At 34.1% G+C, this 20,872-nt stretch overlaps 3 protein-coding genes across 3 annotated transcripts; 2 read left to right on the top strand and 1 right to left on the bottom strand.

Annotated features, from left to right (window-relative positions):
- The first annotated feature begins 5,811 nt into the window (after positions 1-5,811).
- Positions 5,812-12,003, top strand: LOC102585004 (3-phosphoinositide-dependent protein kinase 2). The gene is made up of 12 exons (XM_015314859.1): positions 5,812-6,095; positions 6,319-6,777; positions 7,645-7,825; positions 7,933-7,985; positions 8,474-8,575; positions 8,647-8,755; positions 8,870-8,948; positions 9,143-9,308; positions 10,720-10,854; positions 10,948-11,117; positions 11,300-11,522; positions 11,646-12,003. The coding sequence occupies exons 2-12, from the start codon at positions 6,595-6,597 to the stop codon at positions 11,727-11,729; spliced, it is 1,485 nt and encodes a 494-aa protein (XP_015170345.1). The 5' UTR covers positions 5,812-6,095; positions 6,319-6,594; the 3' UTR covers positions 11,730-12,003.
- Positions 12,004-13,048: 1,045 nt separating this feature from the next.
- Positions 13,049-15,333, top strand: LOC102584684 (probable tRNA (adenine(37)-N6)-methyltransferase). The gene is made up of 3 exons (XM_006360438.2): positions 13,049-13,237; positions 13,906-14,203; positions 14,303-15,333. Exons 2-3 carry the CDS (start codon positions 13,920-13,922, stop codon positions 15,105-15,107), a joined length of 1,089 nt encoding a protein of 362 aa, XP_006360500.1. The 5' UTR covers positions 13,049-13,237; positions 13,906-13,919; the 3' UTR covers positions 15,108-15,333.
- Positions 15,334-15,423: 90 nt separating this feature from the next.
- On the bottom strand, positions 15,424-20,499 carry LOC102584339 (ribosome-recycling factor). Its single transcript, XM_006360437.2, has 8 exons — positions 20,220-20,499; positions 18,892-19,044; positions 18,691-18,806; positions 18,416-18,507; positions 17,953-17,974; positions 17,817-17,885; positions 15,884-15,982; positions 15,424-15,779 (listed from the first exon to the last, which is right to left on the bottom strand). Exons 1-8 carry the CDS (start codon positions 20,428-20,430, stop codon positions 15,699-15,701), a joined length of 843 nt encoding a protein of 280 aa, XP_006360499.1. The 5' UTR covers positions 20,431-20,499; the 3' UTR covers positions 15,424-15,698.
- Positions 20,500-20,872: the final 373 nt, after the last annotated feature.

Here is a 20,872-nt window from a genome sequence, read left to right as displayed (position 1 = left end):
TATACAGTTTCTCTTCAACAACTTGTGATGTGTCTCTCTTGTATTGGGGTAACTTCGAGCCGAATTATTGGTAGTGAATTCTATGTGCTTGTATAAGAAAGATATCTATAAGCTCGTTAATCGTTAAATATCATACTGTGTGATATGTCTCTCTTGTATTGGGGTAACTTCAAGCCGAATTATTGATAGTGAATTCTATGTGCTTGTATAAGATTACTATAAGCTCTTTAATCGTTAGATATCATACTTTGTGATGTGTTTCTCTAGTTTGGGATAGTTGAATTATTGGTAGCGAATTCATGTGGTTATATTAGGTTACTATGATATCTTTTAACGGTTAGATATTACACTTTGTGAAGTGTCTCTTTTGTATTGGGATGACTTCAAGTCGAATTATTGGTAGTGAATTCTTGTGCTTGTATAAAATAACTGTAAGCTCCTTAATCGTTAGATATCATACTTTGTGATGTGTCTTTCTTGTATTGGGATAACTTCAAGCCGATTGAATTATTGATAGTGAATTCTTGTGCTTGTATAAAATAACTATAAGCTCCTTAATCGTTAGATATCATACTTTGTGATGTGTCTCTATTGTATTGGGATAACTTCAAACCGATAGAATTATCGGTAGTGAATTCATGTGCTTGTATAAGATAACTATAAGCTCCTTAACCGGTTGATATCACACATTGTGAACTGTCTCTCTCATATTGGGGAAACTTCAAGCTGAATTATTGGTAGTGAATTCATGTGCTTGTATAAGATAACTATAAGGGGTCGTTTGGTAGAGTGTATAAGAATAATGTTGAATATGATGTATTAGTAATGCATGCAATTAGTAATGACAACGCATTAGTAATGCTTGCATTAGTTATGCTTGCATTATTTCTTATACATTGTTTGGTTTGATGTATTGGAATAGCAAGCCTTGTATAAGACTATTAAAAAATATTTGTTTACAAAAATACCCCACATTATTATTATTATAATTAATATTATTATTATTATTATTATTATTATAATTAATATCATAATAATTATAATAATAATAATTATAATAATAAAAATAATAATAATTATAATAATAATAATTATTATAGTAATAATAATAATTGGTATTAGCAATGCAATGGTTTTAATGCATGCATTAGATTAACTAATGACAAAACTACCCTCTAAGCCTAATAATAATAATAATAATAATTATTATTATTATTATTATTAGGCTTAGAGGGTAGTTTTGTCATTAGTTAATCTAATGCATGCATTAAAACCATTGCATTGCTAATACCTAGAAATCCATGGCATTAGCAATACACACCTTAATACACAATAGAGTGTATAACTAATGCAAGCATTAGTTATACATAGGTTGGAAAAGAGTACCAAACAAGGTACTAGTAATACACAATGCTAATGCATGCGTTATTTTTCCTAATACACTCTACCAAACGACCCCTAAGCTCCTTAACCGATTGATATCACACTTTGTGAACTGTCTCTTTTGTATTTGGGGTAACTTCTAGTCAAACTATTGATATAACAAATTCATGTGCTTACAGTTCAGTAACTATCATCAAGTCAAAAATATAATTTGCTCATACTTGCGTCTAACAACCTTATTAAAAAAGAAGGAAAATTTGATTTATACAAAGATTTTGACAATTTTTTAATTTTAACTTTCCACATAACATATTTAAAGCCACACAATTAAATGACATTCTATATATCTTAACCAGCAGAAAAATACATCATCGAATTTGGATAAGTGTTGCTACTTGACCCATGACATGCACCCCCACAGAAAATTAGAATTCAAATTCCAGTATATAAACAAAATATGTACGTGTTCGAGCTTTGAATAAAGAAAAATTCTTGGTACATAGGGCTTTACCCCGAATGGGGCCTATTCTAAGTGAGTTCGAAATAGTCTGATTCCAATACGGATACTGAACACCGGAGTGGCAACTAATATCTAGTGAGCACTACTTCTATGATGAAAAAGTTATGTAACGATTGTTTTAGTGAATGACAATAAATATCTATGAAATAATCGAGACGTGAGCAAATTAGATTGGACTACTTGTGTTTTGTGAAATATCCAAAAGTTTAATGTTTCCCAATCACGTTATTGTGCATGTGAGTTGATTGAGGAATATATTAAAGAAGCATAGGGAATGTGGGAAGAGAAAATATGTAGGCTCTATGTGTATACAAATGGGACCTAAAATAAAATGTTTGTGGTGCTCCACGAGCTACAACTATAGTCCCTTTTTGACAGCACATTTTGACATAATTGCATTCTTTGGGTCCATGGTATAAACAATGTCGTAAGCAGATCTACAGTATAATTTATGGATTCAATTTGATTTCAGTTGATCAATTATTAATCGAGCAAAAAGGTCAGTTTTCAAAGTGAAGGGGTATGTTATGATTCATGGCGGTGTGTTTGGTATAGGCGGTTCCTTCGTTACGGATACAAACGGGAAATCCAACTTTATGATCTAGAGGAAAAGCTGAACAGCAATAGCAAGGGCTTGACTTATAGGTATAAAAATATTTATTAAGAAAACGAGAGCAGAACTGTGCACAAAGTATCTCGAGTTAGTATGGTTCGGAGATTACGGTCATATCCGAAGAGGTGTGAGACAGTTTACTTTAATGCAAGCATTAATGACTGCTTTTATGGTGCAAACTCATGATTTGTAAATCATACGAAAACAAACTTCAAACTTAGTATGTAATTCAAATTGTAGTAGTTTGTTGATATTTTGAGTTTATAAAATCTAAATTTTAAATCTGTGTTTAATCATTTATGATGTATATGGATGGATAGGGGTATATATTATATCAAATCTAAAGTTTGATGAGTATCCATACTTTGCTTGCAAATCAATCTTTTTTCAGAAACCCCTCATCAAACTTCATTATCTGATTATGACCCACCTAGTTTGGACCTTTTGGGCTTTGTTAGGTCCATTTCTCTTTTGTTTTATCTTTTCGTTGGACCATGTTGGTTTTCATATTTTACTTCTTATTTCAAATTATTATTATTAGTATTCTTCTGTTTTAATTTATGTGATAATATCTGATCGGTAAGGAATTTAAGAGTACTCCTCCACTCCGACTTATATGATAATATTTGATTAATTAATTTATTTTGTAATATTTCTTTTAGGTACATGTACAAGTTGCTTTTAGATTATGGATTCGAGCATTTTTAAGTTATCGAATTTTAAATTAATAATTCGTACATATCAAATGAATTTCTTAGGATGATTACAAGGCTTAACTATATTAAAGCTCATGAGTGTTGTCGAGTTTGTAGTTTCTACTATACCTCCGGGTTTGGAAGTACTATCGGATGAGACCCCTTACTTAAGTGACTATGATATATTAATATTATCATATCTTGTGACGCTCATGATGTAGAGGAGATCAAACGGAGGATTGGCAAGCTTTTAGCGAGCACACTTCTGAAGAAGGGACATATATGATATTTTTGATGAATCTACGTCGAAATGAGAGAGGATCATCAAAGGTGTTATAAGAGATAACATAAGTACACATATTTTTGGGCTCAATGATGATAAAAACAAAGAACAAATTTATAAGATTTGTTGCGTCAAAGTGTACGATACCTTTTTTTCATTGTCCAAAAATAATTTTTAAAACAAGGTTTTTTTATTCGCATATCCAAATTATCTTTATTAAAAGCTAGATACTATAGCGTCTTCTTCTTTTCTTTTTAGTTATATCACCGTGAGAAATTGAATCTTCACAATAAGATAAAAGTTCAAGTAGCCAACCAGATCCTCGATATTTTATATTTGATTAATTCCTTGGGGGGAAAAGTTGAAAAATGATCTGGAGAATGAACTAATTAACAAGGTTATTACCTTGGGATAATTTAGATACTTGCCTCCAAATTAAAGGTGGTTGTCTAGGAACATGAAGAGGCTTATCTCATCTCTCAAGACAAATGCCTCAAATAATTTAAAAATAATTTTGTGTCTACTACCAATGAATGATCTACCAAGAAATCAAAGAGAAGCAAATATGTCGTGGAATGGTTGAATTTTTTTTATCCTAATACTAGAAAAAATGAATTTAAATACAAATTTTAATTGGAATTCGTCGTAAATTGATTGATATGTAATCGACAAACTTTTCATCAATTTTTTTTATGAATCATTATTTTTATATGCTTAAACCAAAAACTAAATAAGATAAAATAAAATGTATCAGTAATCAATTCATAAATGTATGCCATAAATGTATGCAAATATCCATAAAATTAATGTATTGAAGGGTTAATGTGATAAGGATGAGAAACTAACTTCATTTTAGGCCTAAGTAGTACTTCATATATAGTAGTTAAGCCTAATGTAACATGATTAGGTAAAACTACAATGTCATGTTTGTAGCTTTATAAAGGAAAAATATTGAAATAATCATACAAGTCTACTTGATATTTGATAATCGTATTAAAATTTTATTAAATTCGAATTCAGATATTGTAAGATTCATTTATCGAAACATTTGATAAAATATAGAAGGATTCCAAACTATTATATAACTCTACTCTTGATTTTTCATAAATAATGTAACATGACTTGTAATGTTCTATCACACAAGCAAAATATGTTTTTTTTTTCTTCTACTTTTCTTTTCCTATTCAAGGGTTTATCTCTCCAAGGGGAAAGAAAATACCACTAGCTAATTAATAACTTTAATAAAAATGAAATGACATGACACAAGAACTTTAATTTGGCCTTTTGACTCTGACCAAATATTTTATATTAATAAATATTTTAGATGTATTTTGCCTCATTTTCCTAAGTTATTGATCTCATTTAAGTGACTTTTCCCCCTAATAATAGTGTTGAACCCAAACATTGAATACATCCTAATTTTTTTCTTTTCATTCTACATCTATTCCTTAGTTTTTGGGTCTCGATTAATTCAGATTTTCATTATGAAAGGTTCATTAAAAGAAGAAATATTTTATTTTTATCATTATTATCAAAGTTCAAATATGTGATTAAAAATAGATTAATTTTCTTTGTTCCCACAACCCTTAGGGTCATTTGGTTGAAAGACAAATAGTATGAGATTAGTAATTACTTTATTGTTATAAAGGATATAATGATAATTATATATTTAGCTACAATAAGATAATTATTGCTATATTATATTTATCGATAAAAATAATTATAATATTTATAATTATCAATCTATATAAATGATACTAAATGTTTTAGCGACTCTAAATGCAATTACATTAATTCAATTGCCATTACATGTTTTTGGGCAATATTAAAAATCTACTGCCACTAAATATTTCTTTTTATTATAGTGAATGCTAACATTAAAAAATAATAATAAATATTGACGTAATAATACTAAATAAAATGTACAAGTAATATTAATATTAATTATGTAGAAGTGAATTTTTCAACCAAACATTATACTAAAATTTAGTACTCCATCAAACATTATTCTACCTATTTATCTAAGAACAATGACATATTGAAAGACTACAACTTTCTCTATTCGATATTTGGTACTCACATTAAAGTCGATTGGTTCATATTCGCGTTAGATAGAATCCAATTCGAAAATAGCATTATCAAAAATCTTTTTTATACTCAAAATTCAAATTTGAAACCTCTAATTAAGAGATGATCAACTTCATCCACTGCGTCACGTCCGTGATGACTACAACTTTCTGATCTCCCAAGAAGGGATTTGTACTTGCACATAAAAACAAAGGTGTCAAGACTCAAGATAGTAAAAATCCAAAAAAACCTGGTAAACCAATGCCCATGGCAGCATACAATGTAACTAACTACTGATGCCATTTTTGAAGGCCTCCCAATCATAGGAACCAACATCATCCTCTCCCCTTACCCTACATTTTTGGTCCTATACATTAAAAAAATCATTTTTTTATACAAAAAAGAGAAAAGGGGGTGTTCTATCTACTTATGTACACACAGAAAGAGAAAAAAAAAGAATTTTTTAAAGATAGAAATCATCAAGAATTGGGATTTTGTAATGGAAATGAAATGACATCCATCATTCATTTTCATGTGCTCTTCTTCTCTTCAATCCCCATATAAACATATTGTGTTATTCATTCATCTTTTCTTCTTGAAATCTTTATTATTATTACCTTAGCTTTCTAGGGTTTAGAGTAAAGGGGAGAAAGAAACTTAAAGCTCTCACCTTTATACATATTTATAAAAATATATACATAATGGTGTCTCTCCTTTTCTTATTTTAGTTTTTTTTTTTTTTTTTTGCATGTATAAGGAATCATTTGCTTTTGGGTGTCTTTGACATATGGAATTGCTTTATCAGAACAAAGAAAAAGAAAGAAAGAGAGAATATATAAAGAGGATATGAGCTGATGTTTAATGGGTTCTTTATGTTTCTGCTGTTGTTCAATGGTCTTGCTTTCACCCCTTTCATAGTTTGTTGTGAAAAAATTCAATCTTTTTGAAGATATAGGAAGAATATATGTGTATTGTTTGAAAGAGGTTTGTGGGGGTGGTGAAAGATTAGGTTTTTTTCTTGTTTGAGGGTGAAATGTTGGCATTGGTAGGGGGAGAAGGTGAAATGGAGCAAGAATTTGATGCAAAGTTAAAGATTCAGAACAATTCAGCTAATACTCAGAGATCTAAGAGCTTTGCTTTTAGGGCACCACAGGAGAATTTTACAATTCAAGATTTTGAATTGGGGAAGATCTATGGAGTTGGTTCTTATTCCAAGGTCACTTCTTTTTTTCCTTTTGTTCCTTATCTTTGTATGTCCATTTTTTAAATTTTTTTAACTTGGTAGCATTTCTATATTTGATTTCAAATACTCAAATTTAAACTTGTTAGCATTTTTATATTCTTCTTGTTGCCCTTTTTGTTTAGCATGGAAGGGCTTGGTTACTGGTTTATCTCTGTTGTCATTTTTACTGAATTCCACATGTCTTCTCTTTTGATGTTTTTTTTAATCTCTGTTAGCAGAAATTTAGTTTACTGTCCACTGAGAATTTGTTTTTTTTTGTGGGTTTATCTTTGAAGTTTGTCTGAATTTCTCTGGTAAGAAGCTGTTCATTTGAAGAGATTTATACTCATAGAAACTATGCTTCATGGCATTAATGATGTTAGGGATGTAAAAATATCATTCTTGTTTCATTTGCTTTTGGTGTAAAGATAAAATTCTCATTTGTATTGGTAGTTTGTGTGATCTAATAGATGATTTTGGTTGAACCACAATTTAGTGTGTAACATATTTTTTGACACTTCCTTCTTGTGTTGTATATGGAATATATCTGATTTGTCAAAAAGAAGAAGAAGAAACTTGGTGTCATTAATTGTAGATCACACCCCTAGTGTAGTGCTCCATTTCAGGGGTTGTCATAGACAAATGTGCGATTGAGTGTCTGGATTATTAGCCTTTAGTAGTAACTAACAAGAATCTTCTGAGATGTGTTGTCTATCCCTTTTCATCTTCCCACTTTTCTTTAGGATAGATTATGGATATAATTAAAGTACATGAACTCAAATTATGGTGTTAATGCTTAATTATCGACATGTCAAATTGAAGTTTTAGCATTTAAGTTATTTACCCTCTATGATGTATCAGGTTGTCAGAGCAAAAAAGAAAGATACTGCCAATGTTTATGCCTTGAAGATCATGGACAAGAAGTTCATCACTAAGGAAAATAAGACTGCTTATGTGAAACTAGAGCGTATTGTACTCGATCAGTTAGATCATCCTGGTGTTGTCCGACTATTTTTCACCTTTCAAGACACTTTTTCACTGTGTGAGTATTTTATTTATTCTTCATTTAGAGTCTTTCCCCCCATTTTGCCTGCACTCTTGTTGATCTTTGGTTTGTCTAATTTAATTGTATTTGTCTGTATTATGAAGACATGGCGCTTGAATCTTGTGAAGGTGGAGAGCTTTTTGATCAAATAACAAGGGTGAGTAAATGATGAACCTTGATGCATGTACTCTTGTTGTTGTTATATGAAGTGTCCAAGTAGAACCCGATGCAAAAAGAAAAATGGAAGTTCCTGTCAACCCGTGAACCTTTTGCAGAGTATTACAGATATGGATATTGTACTTCTTTGAATGAAAGCTAAATGGTTGAGTTCCATAGGCTGAAATGTAGCCATCAAAAAAAGTTTCTAGTCTATATACCTTGATGTTCTAAAAGGTGTCTGTTGCTGTGTTATTCTTTCCAACTTCCCAAAAGAATGAACATCTTCTCAAAGGTTCCCTGTATATTCTGCTTTTTCATGTCGAACATTGGTATTTTCATGAACTTATTGGAAATGTTCCTGTCCTTTCTTCAAAATATTTCTTTTCTCTAAAGTTTGTGACTACATGTATGATGTGCTGATATTCTTGTTTGATTGGCTAGCAAGAGAGGATCATGAACAATGTACTTTTAACTTTGTGGGTGCAGAAAGGCCGTTTGTCTGAAGATGAGGCGTGCTTTTATGCAGCTGAAGTTGTAGATGCTCTTGAATATATACATAGTATGGGATTGATTCATCGAGACATTAAGGTATTTCACAAAGTGGACTGTTACGTGAATAATATATGGCGGGGGGATTCTGACAGTTCGCTTATTGGCAGCCAGAGAACCTGCTTCTTACTTCAGATGGACATATTAAAATTGCAGACTTTGGCAGTGTAAAGCCAATGCAGGATAGCAGAATAACAGTCCTTCCAAATGCTGCATCAGGTAAATATTGCTTTCTACGACGACACTCTCCTCGAAATTGGATTCACATTAACCTGATGAGAGTATATTGTCGTCTTGATCATTATTGAATCATTGGTTGTTCTTTTTATTCAGATGACAAAGCCTGTACTTTTGTGGGAACAGCCGCTTATGTCCCTCCTGAAGTTTTAAATTCTTCTCCTGCGACTTTTGGGTATGGAACTCTATCCTTGGAAAAGCCATAGTTTTTTTCTTCTTTGTGTTTTATCAGGACATATGTTGTAGGTCCATGTCTGCATGTTTGCTCCTTTTAAATTTTTACAGGTTGTTCGTATTAGCGTCTACATTTCTTTTATTATGTATCGTATTTGTCTAACATCAGTATTCGTTTTGGATATGTCCTACCAGAAATGATCTTTGGGCACTTGGCTGCACATTGTATCAAATGCTTTCAGGAACTTCTCCGTTTAAAGATGCCAGTGAATGGCTCATCTTCCAGAGAATCATTGCCAGAGATATTAGATTCCCAAATTATTTTTCAAATGAAGCCAGAGATATTATTGATCAGCTGCTGGTACGCTATCATTTCGTATTTAATATTCACTTCCATTCTGTGGTTCCTCTTTTTACTTCCCCTATTATGTTAGCTTTTTTTATTTTTATGTTTTATACTTTATACTTCTCCATTTGACTGAACTTTCATCTTTAAACAGTGTTGTCTCTACTTTAAACAACACTCCTCCTTGAAATGAGGGATGACCAGCTTTGTTTGTGGAATTATAATATTCCTGATCAAAAGTTGTAGCTAATTTGTTCTCAGTCGTGGACCATATCTTTGTCTATTGACCTTTATCTTTTGTGAATGAAACAGGGAATATCCCTACAATTTTATACCTATTTTATAATCTGCAATCGATACCTATCCTATTATGAATTAAGTAAAAAAAGTGCATTGGAAAAATGTAACTTCCGCTTCTTAAGTAGTCCTTTTGGAAATGATTAATCTCTGACGTACTTATTGTATCTTGTTTTGTCTGCACTGTACAGCATGACTGTCATGCAGTTTTAGAGAGTTATATACTATGTAATATCATTACAAAAAATTCTGGGTGTTGAAATACCACCAAAGCTGCAATGCTTACATGACATAGACCTTTCATATTTTTCAACTTCTTCTTACATAGAGAGGATGAATTTTTTCAACAATCTTCGAGACTTCGACAACTTAGTTCTTTCTAATAGGATATAGTATATAGTTTTTAACATTCAAATTTCAAAATATAGAGGCAGAAGCTTTGTCCTCCATGTGCTGGCTTGCAAGTGCAGTTTTGCTGGTTATAATTTTTTGTTACTTGCAGCTATTAATTATTATCCAGTAGTGGAAAAGAAAGTTGCTTGTATATTGTGGGACTTTTGTGCTAATGTGAGCAACGTGTTACATTGTCTTTCACTAGTTCCGATGAAGTTTCAGGTTATAGAACTTTAGGTTGGTGAACGCAAGGGTGTGACCTTGTGATCAATGAAATAGGCTGAGAACCATGAATTCTTGGATTCAATTCTCAGCTGAGGCAAAAACACTAGGTGTTTTCTTTCATCTGTCTAAGCCTTGGTGGACAGAGTTACCAGGTAACTGTCCTGGCGGGAGGTAGAGGGTACCCTGTGGAATTAGTCTAGGTGCGCGCTAGCTGGCCCAAACACTACATTTACTACAACAAACAACAACATACCCAGTGTAATCCTACAAGTAGGGTCTGGGGAGGGTGGTGTTACGCAGACCTTAACCCTACCTTGTGAAGGTAAGGTAGATAGGTTGTTTCCGATAGATGCTTGACTTAAGTGAAGCCATATCAAAGCAGGTTTGAGAAGGATATACAGTAATGAATAATCCATGAAAATAATGGAGTATGTATGTTAGTATCTTAGATATATCTTCCTATTAGTGTTATCCGTTCTGCTGATTGACTTAAGTGCAAAAAACAACTCAGGATATTGATCCTAGCAGAAGACCTGGTGCTGGACCTGATGGTTATGCTTCCTTGAAAAATCATCCTTTCTTTAGTGGGATCGATTGGGAGAATTTGAGATCGCAGACCCCTCCAAGGCTTGCCATGGAGCCAAAAGTATGTCATTCATTTTGCTTTATGTTTTAGGTCTTACTTGCCCCAATAGATAGTTCTTTTCCAGTTAAACAGTTCTAGTTATGAATCATTCAGGCCCCGTCAACTCATAGCAGTGGTGATGAGCAAGATCCTTCATGGAATCCATCACACATTGGAGATGGTTCAGTTAGACCTAACGATGGAAACGGTGCTGCTGCATCAATTTCTGAAGCTGGTAGCAGTATCACCAGGCTCGCATCAATCGACTCCTTTGACTCAAAATGGTAGGTTCATGAACTTCTCCTGACTGAATAATGAAAAACACTCCAGTATATTTCGGATGCTGTCATATTTGTTAACCTTTTCAATAGAGTTTCATAATTCCATATGGACCAAATGCTCTCTTTCTCTCTTCCCTTTTGATAACTACTTTATGTTGACTTGTTTCTTGTGATGGCATCAATAGGAAGCAATTTTTGGATCCTGGTGAATCCGTCCTCATGATCTCGATGGTGAAAAAGTTGCAGAAACTCACAAGCAAGAAAGTTCAGCTAATCCTAACAAATAAACCAAAGTTGATTTATGTAGATCCCTCAAAGTTGGTAATCAAAGGAAACATTATATGGTCCGACAATCCTAATGATCTTAGCATTCAAGTCACAAGCCCTTCACTGTTCAAGATTTGTACAGTTAAGTCCCTTTGCTTTCCCTGCATATTACGTTGTTAGTCAAGTTTTTGTTACTTTTAGCCAAGACATGTGTAGTTTAACTCATTTCCGCTATCTTTGTGCATTCATCTTGTGATCATACAGCCAAAGAAAGTTATGTCATTCGAGGATGCCAAAAACCGAGCACAACAGTGGAAAAAGGCGATTGAAGCTCTCCAGAACCGGTGATTCTGGTCTTTTTGTTGTTTTGACTACACATTCTTTGCAGATCAAACGGGGTTCCAGAAACAGTTGGATGCTCCTAAAGAACTTCTTATCAACACAACTCAATTTTACAGCTTTACTCTCTCTAGTAGAAATTTTCACTACACTTGTTATCCTTGGATGAAAGCTCACTACTGTTTACACAATCACATTTGTATGTTTACAGACCTGTAAAGCCACAAGTTTTAATTGAAAGAACTTGATGAGCTGATTTTATCAGCTATTTTGCTCCCTATTATTTCATCAAGTGTCATTTATTCATTGTTCAAGTAGACTGTTTGTAGAATCTAAGAATCATCATAAATATATACCAAATCTGATGCAGCAACAACATATCTCGTGTAATCTCACAAGTGGGGTCTGGGAGAGTATTATGTACGCAGATTCGCAAACCTCAAGAGGTTAAGTCAAATTGTTGGTGTAGTTCATTGGTGTAATCTCACAAGTGGGTTCTGGAGAGAGTATTAGATACGCAGATTCACAAACCTCAAGAGGTTAAGTCAATTCATTGTTAAAGCACCAAAGAGTCCTAGCCTTCCAAGCTTGCCACATTATCGTAACACTTGGTGGGTGTTTATAGAGAAATTTGAAAAAAAAGTAGTTTTTATTTTGAAAGTGAAAAATGATAATTGAAAATTGGTCGTAGTTCAATTATGAAAAAAGTGAACAAAAATTTCGTGGCCAGGTTGGGTTGATGATATAAATTCATCATTATTTTATTTCACCTCTTCTCAAATGAATAAATTAAGAGAATTTTACATAAATCTCATAGTGTCGAGAGCTAATTATATTCTATCCCTATTTTTTTCCAAATTACAAAATTCCTTAAATTTGGTGGGATACAGATATATCCTTAAACGTCCCGATACATCGCGTCTCTATTTTGGACACATCACTCAACGTCCCGATACATCTCGTACGTCTCAATATAGTGATGTATCCGACCGATATATCGTGTAAAGTAATGTATTACGTCCTGATACATCGCGTATAGTGATGTATCCGTCCGATACATTCCGCATAGTGATATATTACGTCCAAATACATTGCGTATAATGATGATACATCATGTATCGTGATGTATCCAAGAATATGAAAGAGTAGGGACTTTCGTAAAAAAAATTCAAATGATAGAGAATTTTAGAGAATATGGTAAAATAAATTGTATACTTAGGTAATTTTTTCATAAATTAATCTAAGAATTATAATCTCACAACTATAATCCGAGATAATTTAGTCTCCGAACCAAACAACTTACAACAATCATCCTTCTATTTGGTCAACAAAAACACGTGCCAATCACGTGACTATCCCTCCAAACTCCCCTGTTTCGTCCCCTTTTCAAAACTTAAAAAAAAAAACTGAACTTTTCTTTCAGTCTCAACTCTTTTTACGCCATTAAAACTGGAAAAAGCTATGGTTTTGACACAATTTGTCTTTCCTCTGCTGTAGCTGCGCTTCATGAAACAAAGGTAAAAGTTAAAGTTCCTAATTTTTCTCTTTGTTAAGAAGTGTTTTAATTGGTTAGTGTTGAGATGCCCCTTACCTGTTTGTTAAAATGCCTGAAAGAAATTGAATTCACTGTTGAGTTGTTTCCATGATAAATCAACTATGAGCCAATGTTGCTCGGACTCTCCAAAATGTTGTTGCACTCTTGTTAGATCCTCCAAAAAAATAAAAATGCACTACTTTGGAGGATACAACATGCACCTGTCGACATTTTTGAAAAGTCCGAGCAACACAGCTCTAAGGAGTACTTTTGAACGGTAGATTGAGGGGGAGGTCATGTGTTATGGTTTAGGAGAATAACTTGCTTTAATCTCTTCTTTGTTTAACTTTGGTCTAGATTATTCTATGAAGTTTAGAATGAAGAAAAGTGATGTTTTTTGAAGCCTTAGTTGCAATGAAGGTGTACGATGATCGGGGGGAGGATAGAATTGAGAGATTGAGGGGGGAAGTCACGTGTTTTCGTTTATGCTGTTAAGAAAAAAGATGTTGCAAATACTACTGGATTTAGTTTAAGGGATGTTTTAGGCCAAAAGTTCCTATAAAATTCAATAAACTTGTAACTCTATTTTATCTATCTATAAATTCTCAAATGAGGAAGGTCATCAATATCTATGCTTGTCTTTCGTTCTAGGTCGTTATTTTTTCATGGCGGCAACCAAGTTGCTTACAATCTCCATAGCACTTGCTGCTCTTTCTGCATCAGCAGCAGCTATAGGTGTTGTGTTTTGGAGAAGAAAGACAAGGGCAGATGAGGAGAAAATACGAGAGTTGGAAAGATCTTTGAAGGCTGCATTGCAAAACTGTGGTGCTGAGAGGCAAGGCCGCATTAGAGCTCAACAGGCATTGAGGAAAGTTGCCAACTCAAATGATTCTAATAATTCATATCCTTTGACACCTATTGCAATCACTCGGTCATGCTTCTCCACGAGGTACCTTTTTTTCTTTTTTAACATTGTGTTTTCTTGTATGGCTTGTTAATATGGATGGTAATGTAAATAATATGTTGTGGTACTAATAATTGTGATTAGGAATGGGACTCCGAGGCAACCTTTGGTTGTACCACTTGCTAAAGCATGTCTAGTATTTGATCCAACTCGAGTTCCACCTGCATCTCTTGAAGGTCTTGAAGGCTATTCACATTGTTGGATAATTTATGTGTTTCATCTAAATACGGATCTTGACAAGTTATGGAAACATCCATCGCGGTCTAAGTTCAAGGCAAAGGTAAGAGTACCAAGGCTGAAAGGAGAAAGGATGGGGGTCTTTGCGACAAGATCTCCTCATCGCCCATGCCCTATAGGCCTCACTGTTGCAAAGGTTGATATTGTGGATGGGAATAAAGTTTTCATTTCTGGTGTTGATTTAGTTGATGGAACTCCCGTCCTTGACATCAAGCCATATCTTCCATACTGTGATAGCATCCCTGGTGCAATGGTCCCCGATTGGGTAAAGGCGGATAATATGTTAGCTATAACATCTGTTAGCTTCTCTCACGACTTCTCTGCCTCTCTGAACCATTGTTGGTCAAGAAAAATACAGAAGAAGAAGAAAACCGAGATATCACTTTATACATCTCCTACTGAATTTCAAAACTTAATTCAACAAGTGCTGTCATGGGACATACGATCAGTATCTCAGAGAATTCGACCTCATAAGACTGAAAATAGCAGCATGAATAATGCAACGCTTGAAGATGACGACAGTCAAGAGGAAGTTCATTTTTCTGATGATATTGTTTACCACCTTATTTTGGAAGGCCTCGACACCTCCTACAAAATTGACTATGACGGCAATGTTCATGTCAAAAAGATTGAACCTTGTACTGCAAACTGAAGCAAGTTATGGTTTGAATTTTTTCATGTTGTAGTTTTATCTGCTGTGATATGAATTATGTAGGGTACTGCTGGTCTAAACCAACCCTGTTTTTGGAGTTTTACAAATCATGGCTTCCGCGATATTACTTTCGTTATGCAGCTACCAGATAATTGATCCTGGTAGTGATAATTTTGCAGTAATGTAGACATGTATGAGTCTGTAATATTGTTACCATTGTCTTCCATCTATCGAGAGTTATCGTGTCTACAGACAGTGTTATACATTGGTTGTATATAATGATTCTTGTAGAAGAGAAAGAGAACAAATGGTTGTTTAATTTATAAAAAAAAAATATTACATAATCTCAACCCTTGTCACAAAATGAAATGATATATGATCCTGAACATAAAAAGCTAAAAACCAACAGCATAGGTTATACGAAATACAATATTTTTCCTTTCAAGTATCAGCATAATCACTTGTAACATGTCTTGTTATCTTTTTCCGACTTCGAGTACAATAATTCTGGAGCGTAAATAGTTCCCTCTATAGCTTCAGCCAAAAATTGAACCTTTGCATGAGCCTCCGTTGAAACGAAAATTAGTTTCTTCAACTGCTAGTTATTTCTTTGTCCTTTGACTTGCACATATCTTCTGCTGACTTAATAAACTTTTTAGTCAAGTCATCAATCTGAAAGAACAAGCACAAAACCAAATGAAAGAGGCAGTAGAGAATAGAATATAAATTATACAGCCCATAGCGATTTTTTCAGCAAACAAGTAAATATAACGTACTTCCTTCTCTAGTCTTTTTGCATCGTCATCTGAGAAAGCTGAAGCTGACTTGTCTTTGTCTTTCTTCTTGGGCACAGATTTCTTTATCGTGTCCAAAGCCTGATAAAAAGGGAATTAACATCTTGTAGTATCGACATGAAGACATCTGTACTTCACATAAATTCTTCGGTTATATCCAAGCAAAATCTACATGCATGACTGTTTTCATCAGCTCAACATCATTTATCCCATTCTTTACTTCCGTTTATTTGGGAGGTGGGGATTGAGTTCACCAATGAATCTAGGAGCAATACTACCGGTCGTGCAGCTGTCTTGCATGGAGAAAATGGAATATAAACGTTCGACCTCATAAATGATAGGTGACAAAAAAGGTAATTGACCACGTCTTCTTCAGTACAGCCCAAGTCATGCGAGGAGAGTATCGTGGACTTCCTATAAGCATAACACACACAACTTTTGAACAAAGATGTTTCCCTCAACTCCAAACAAGAAACTACTGGAAGAGCTCCATTAATTTGCTAATAGAGGACAGCATACTGAAAACTACAGTAACCTCTTGTTGGTGGCCAAACTGGGTTGAAGGTTAATGAACTAAGTGATCATTCATTTAGCATCTCCAAAGTTGGAACTTCTCACGTTTTCTCTCTTAGATATTTTTGTTTTCCTCCTTCACTTCTCTAACTAAAAAGGAACTAGAATGTTAAGCCTCTCGCAATGCCAATATTCCTTCTCTCTTGTTCCTGTAGTTTGGCCATTAAACCTTATTTTTTACAAGAATATCCTCTAAAGCACCTTTCCCTAGACATTGCTGCAACCAGATACTACCAGAATTCAACTACAGTACTACAAAATATAACCCCTCTAAAGCACTACCGTTAGTAGCCATTTACTTTTCAAGCTCTCCACACCCAAATCACATTAACACACCTGAAACAGAAAGTCAGGTCTTTGTTACCCAGCAATAACCAAGTCCAACATACCTCCAGTTTCATTTTGATATTGCACACACACAACCATCATGCCTAAGCTTTTCTTCAGCTTGTTGGCTCCGTAACACTAATAAATATTGGTTCCCTTTTTTAGGATTAGTAAGAGAAATTTGATTTTTGGCTCCTTAATTACTTATAAATTTAGTTGCTCTACAAAGACGACGACAACAACTACTAGTACTGCTACACCTCTATCAAAAACAAGTTGAGTTGAGGTGAGCTACATGAATCGCCAATACAGATTTGGATCTTTTATGCTCTTGGAAGTCAAAAAGACATAAAAATAGAAAGTGCACAACATGTCCCTCAATTTCAAGAGTACTACTTAACTGAATTCTTATGAGAATTTAGTGGTCGTCATCTAGGACTTCAGTAATAGCCAAATGCAATTGTCTAGTGTATACTGTAGAGCAGCATTTGAACAAACGACTCACATTTAGGGCTGCACAGAATACAGCACAAATCATGAATATCTAGGGCCTGACTCTTTCCCAACTTTTAATGAGCTTGAGCTGGCTAGAACCATATTTCTGGTCAGTCGCAATCAGCAAGTTTTATAAAATATATGTGCAACTACTATACTAATCTCATCATATGTTTTTTTTCAACCTAAAAGAGCTACCCAAAATCCTTACGTATTTATCCATTCTCTCTCCTTTGCCCCCCACCCTTATGTATCTCAGTTATTTTACCCTTTTGGATGACATGGATGTGATCCCATCCATCGTCCAATCACCCTGTCTTTTCTTCCAATGCTGCTCCATTTTTAAGGTCTTCTGTTTCCCCTTATTCCTTATATATAAGCTTTTGGGGTTTTATATTTCGATAGGATGAAATGAGCACTTTTCTGCTGTTAGGGCTCCTTTATTTTGCTTTTAGCCTTGTTTATGGATGTAAAAAGGGGAAAAGGAGATATACAAAGAGGTGTTTGGTCAACGGTGTACCTTCTGGCGCGCTCGTCTTATACTTTGCTTAACGTCTTCAGATGATTTCGCAACCACTTTGCACACAGCCTAGTAAAGAGGATGACACTATCAGCAACAGAAACATTTAAAAAGAACTGAAATTGACAAGGATCACCTGCACATGCTCCTTAGTCAACCTGCTTGTTGCACGGATTGCCAGGAAAAGAAGAAAGAGTGAGTCAAAAAGCACTGAAAATCTTAAAGGACATAAAGTTCTTACTGCACATTGAATATCACAAAAATGTTGCTTATGCAAATAGCAAAGTAGCATAACAATTAATTGCCTGAAGTAGTTATATCCCTGGGAAGAATGATTAGTTTGAAGAAGTGTTATAATGATGTTTTTTCTACATCAACACAATGTACTTCAAGCCATTCTACAAGTAAATACTGGCAACATGAAAGTTATAGTAATACTATCAAGTCGAGATCAAAATTAAGTTTTTGCTTCTATTTTTGACATAGTCACCTGACTAATAGATGGATCATGGATCCAAAAACAAGAAGAGACTATTTTACTCTTTCAAATGAATACTTTTTTGATGACAAAGAATTAACTCTTTCAAATGGATACTTACGGAGGTATTGGTACAATTAATCTCTGGTTGTCGGATTGAGGATTTAACCCCAATGGAGATGAAATAATGGCTTTCTCCAACTCTTTGAGGGACTGCAAAAGACAATCACAGTTAATCATGGAGCATATTTATCAAAAGTACAATTCAGTTTCAATTTCTTTGCACTCCGAATAAATATAAAGAAATGTTCCATTAATCAAGTAAGACGAATACAAATGGAAAAAATATCGAAAATCAGACAGTATATGCATATGAGTTTAAGTGTATAACATTACATCTGGATCATAAGGATTCACTGACAAGGTTTTTGGGTCTAGCACTGAAATGACAGCCATCCTGCAAAGAGGTGTCTTAACACCTCCTGAATCAACAATGATATGATCAAGCATCCCTGTGAATCCAAGAAGCTAAACGAATGAGTACAATCGAAGGCAAACAAGGTAACTTGTATTACAACAGAAGTTGATATCATGTACCAGCCGATGCTCTTCCAGTTCGCAGCTTGGTCAATTCTCGTGATAATGCATCAATTGCTGCCTCCATCTGTGAGACAGCAGTAGCTTTAATGTTAGGACCTACGTTTACAGCTGTGGTTACACTTCCATAATCATCGCCATCTACCTCATCCCCTACAAATTCATCAAACAACAGATTGCAAGAGGTCAGAAACTTCAAGCATGCTGCCTCAAAAGAGATGATTTATACAAAGAACATTCAATCATCAATCGATATTATATTTCCTCCAAACTTATACCAAAAATAGAAAGGTTCCATCATTACAAATTATAACAATAACCCAGATGAAGAGCAACAAACCTAAACAAGAGAAAACTCACACATGATATTAATGGAAATTAAAAGTGTGCCCAACCCTTTAAGTAGTTGTAATGTATTCTAACATATATTATGAGTTTGACTAATTCCACTGATGGTAAAAAGAATTCTTATACTATCAGGTAACCTTTCCTATTCTGGTAATTCAAGATTACAAATCACATTTTTCATGACATTCTTTGATTGGCCTCATAGTTTAAAAGATTCTTTACACCATCGGTGTAATGTATACAAGCCAAACTCATTTTTCAAAGGATTTAAGTTATATAGATAGTAGGTTAATTACCCCTTCTTCTTCTTCTTTTTATGACAAGGGAAACCCGCAGCCGCTACCCTTTGAGTGCGCACAAGGTAAAACCTCCGCTCCTATCCAATAGTAAATCACACAGGAGAGGTAACCTGCACTAGGCAAGCCCGGTGCACGAGCTCGACCCAGAAGGCAAACCCCTTGCTTGTTAATTACCCCTGTTTTAACAGATTATTGATTACTGCTTATCATATCGATATTTTCAGTTACCTATATATACTTATAAATGACCCGATTGTGTATATATACAATTACTTGAACTCTTTTTTCATATACAAAATCATGAAACCTTGCTTCTTCTTTACTAAGCAATTAGTTTGGTGAGTTAGAAATGTAAACTCGTTTTTTTTATCTAATTGTGGTGTTTGGGCCAGCTTACGCACACCTCGGACTAATTCCATGGATACTTGCCACCTCCAACAGCAACAAGTACCATATAACTCGGCCACCAAGGCCGAGACAGATGGAAAGAAATCACCAAGTGTTTATGTCTCTGTTAAAATCAAATTTGAATCTGAAACCTCACGATTCTCAACCTACTTCATTAACCAGACACCTTAAGTGCTAGAAATGTAAACACATTTTCAACAAATCAAAAAGAACATGCATTAATCTATACACATAAATTGGAGGATTAAGAAGAAAGGGATATAGAATCAGTACTAATTTGTTTCCTTCCTTTAGCAAAACTCCTCCGACTTTCAAGCAGAAAATTGGTGGTCTGCTCCAGCGAACAGGGAACAGTTTCATAGCGAATTGGACTAAAAGTGGAGCCTATCAAAGAGGAAAAACGATTTGCAGTGAAATTGGTAGCCCGTAATGCACCATAGATGTTGCGGTAAGCTGCTAATGCTCGTCTAGTTGAGATCGCCATTGTTTCTCCTCTAACAATTCTCAAAGTTTTGGTTTATAGGGTTTTACAAAACCCTTCACTGAACCGGGGAATCTTATTTGCTAGGCCGGCCGAACCGGAATTCTCTTTTTTTTATCTTTTTTTCCGAAAGAAGTATTGAAAAGAGAAAAGGCTTAAAATAGTCCATTATCTTTTAGTTTAGACTCAAAATAGTCCTTTTTATTTTTAGTGAAACATTAATAATCCTGATTCTTTAAGTAGTGCATTTTCAATCTCCCTGCTAGTGGTGTGCATCGGTCAATTTGGTTTTATGTATTATCGGTTCGGTTTATCGATTTTCGGTTTTTAAATATGTTAAACCAATAACTAAACCAATAAGATATTTTTTATCGATTTTTGGTTTATAGGTTTTGGTTCTTAACGGTTCGATTTTCGATTTAACCAATAAGAAAATACTTATAAA

The sequence above is a fragment of the Solanum tuberosum genome, unplaced genomic scaffold (assembly GCF_000226075.1).
Source record: "Solanum tuberosum cultivar DM 1-3 516 R44 unplaced genomic scaffold, SolTub_3.0 scf00324, whole genome shotgun sequence".
Classification (NCBI taxonomy): domain Eukaryota; kingdom Viridiplantae; phylum Streptophyta; class Magnoliopsida; order Solanales; family Solanaceae; genus Solanum; species Solanum tuberosum.
This window is presented reverse-complemented; position numbering and strand designations above follow the sequence as displayed.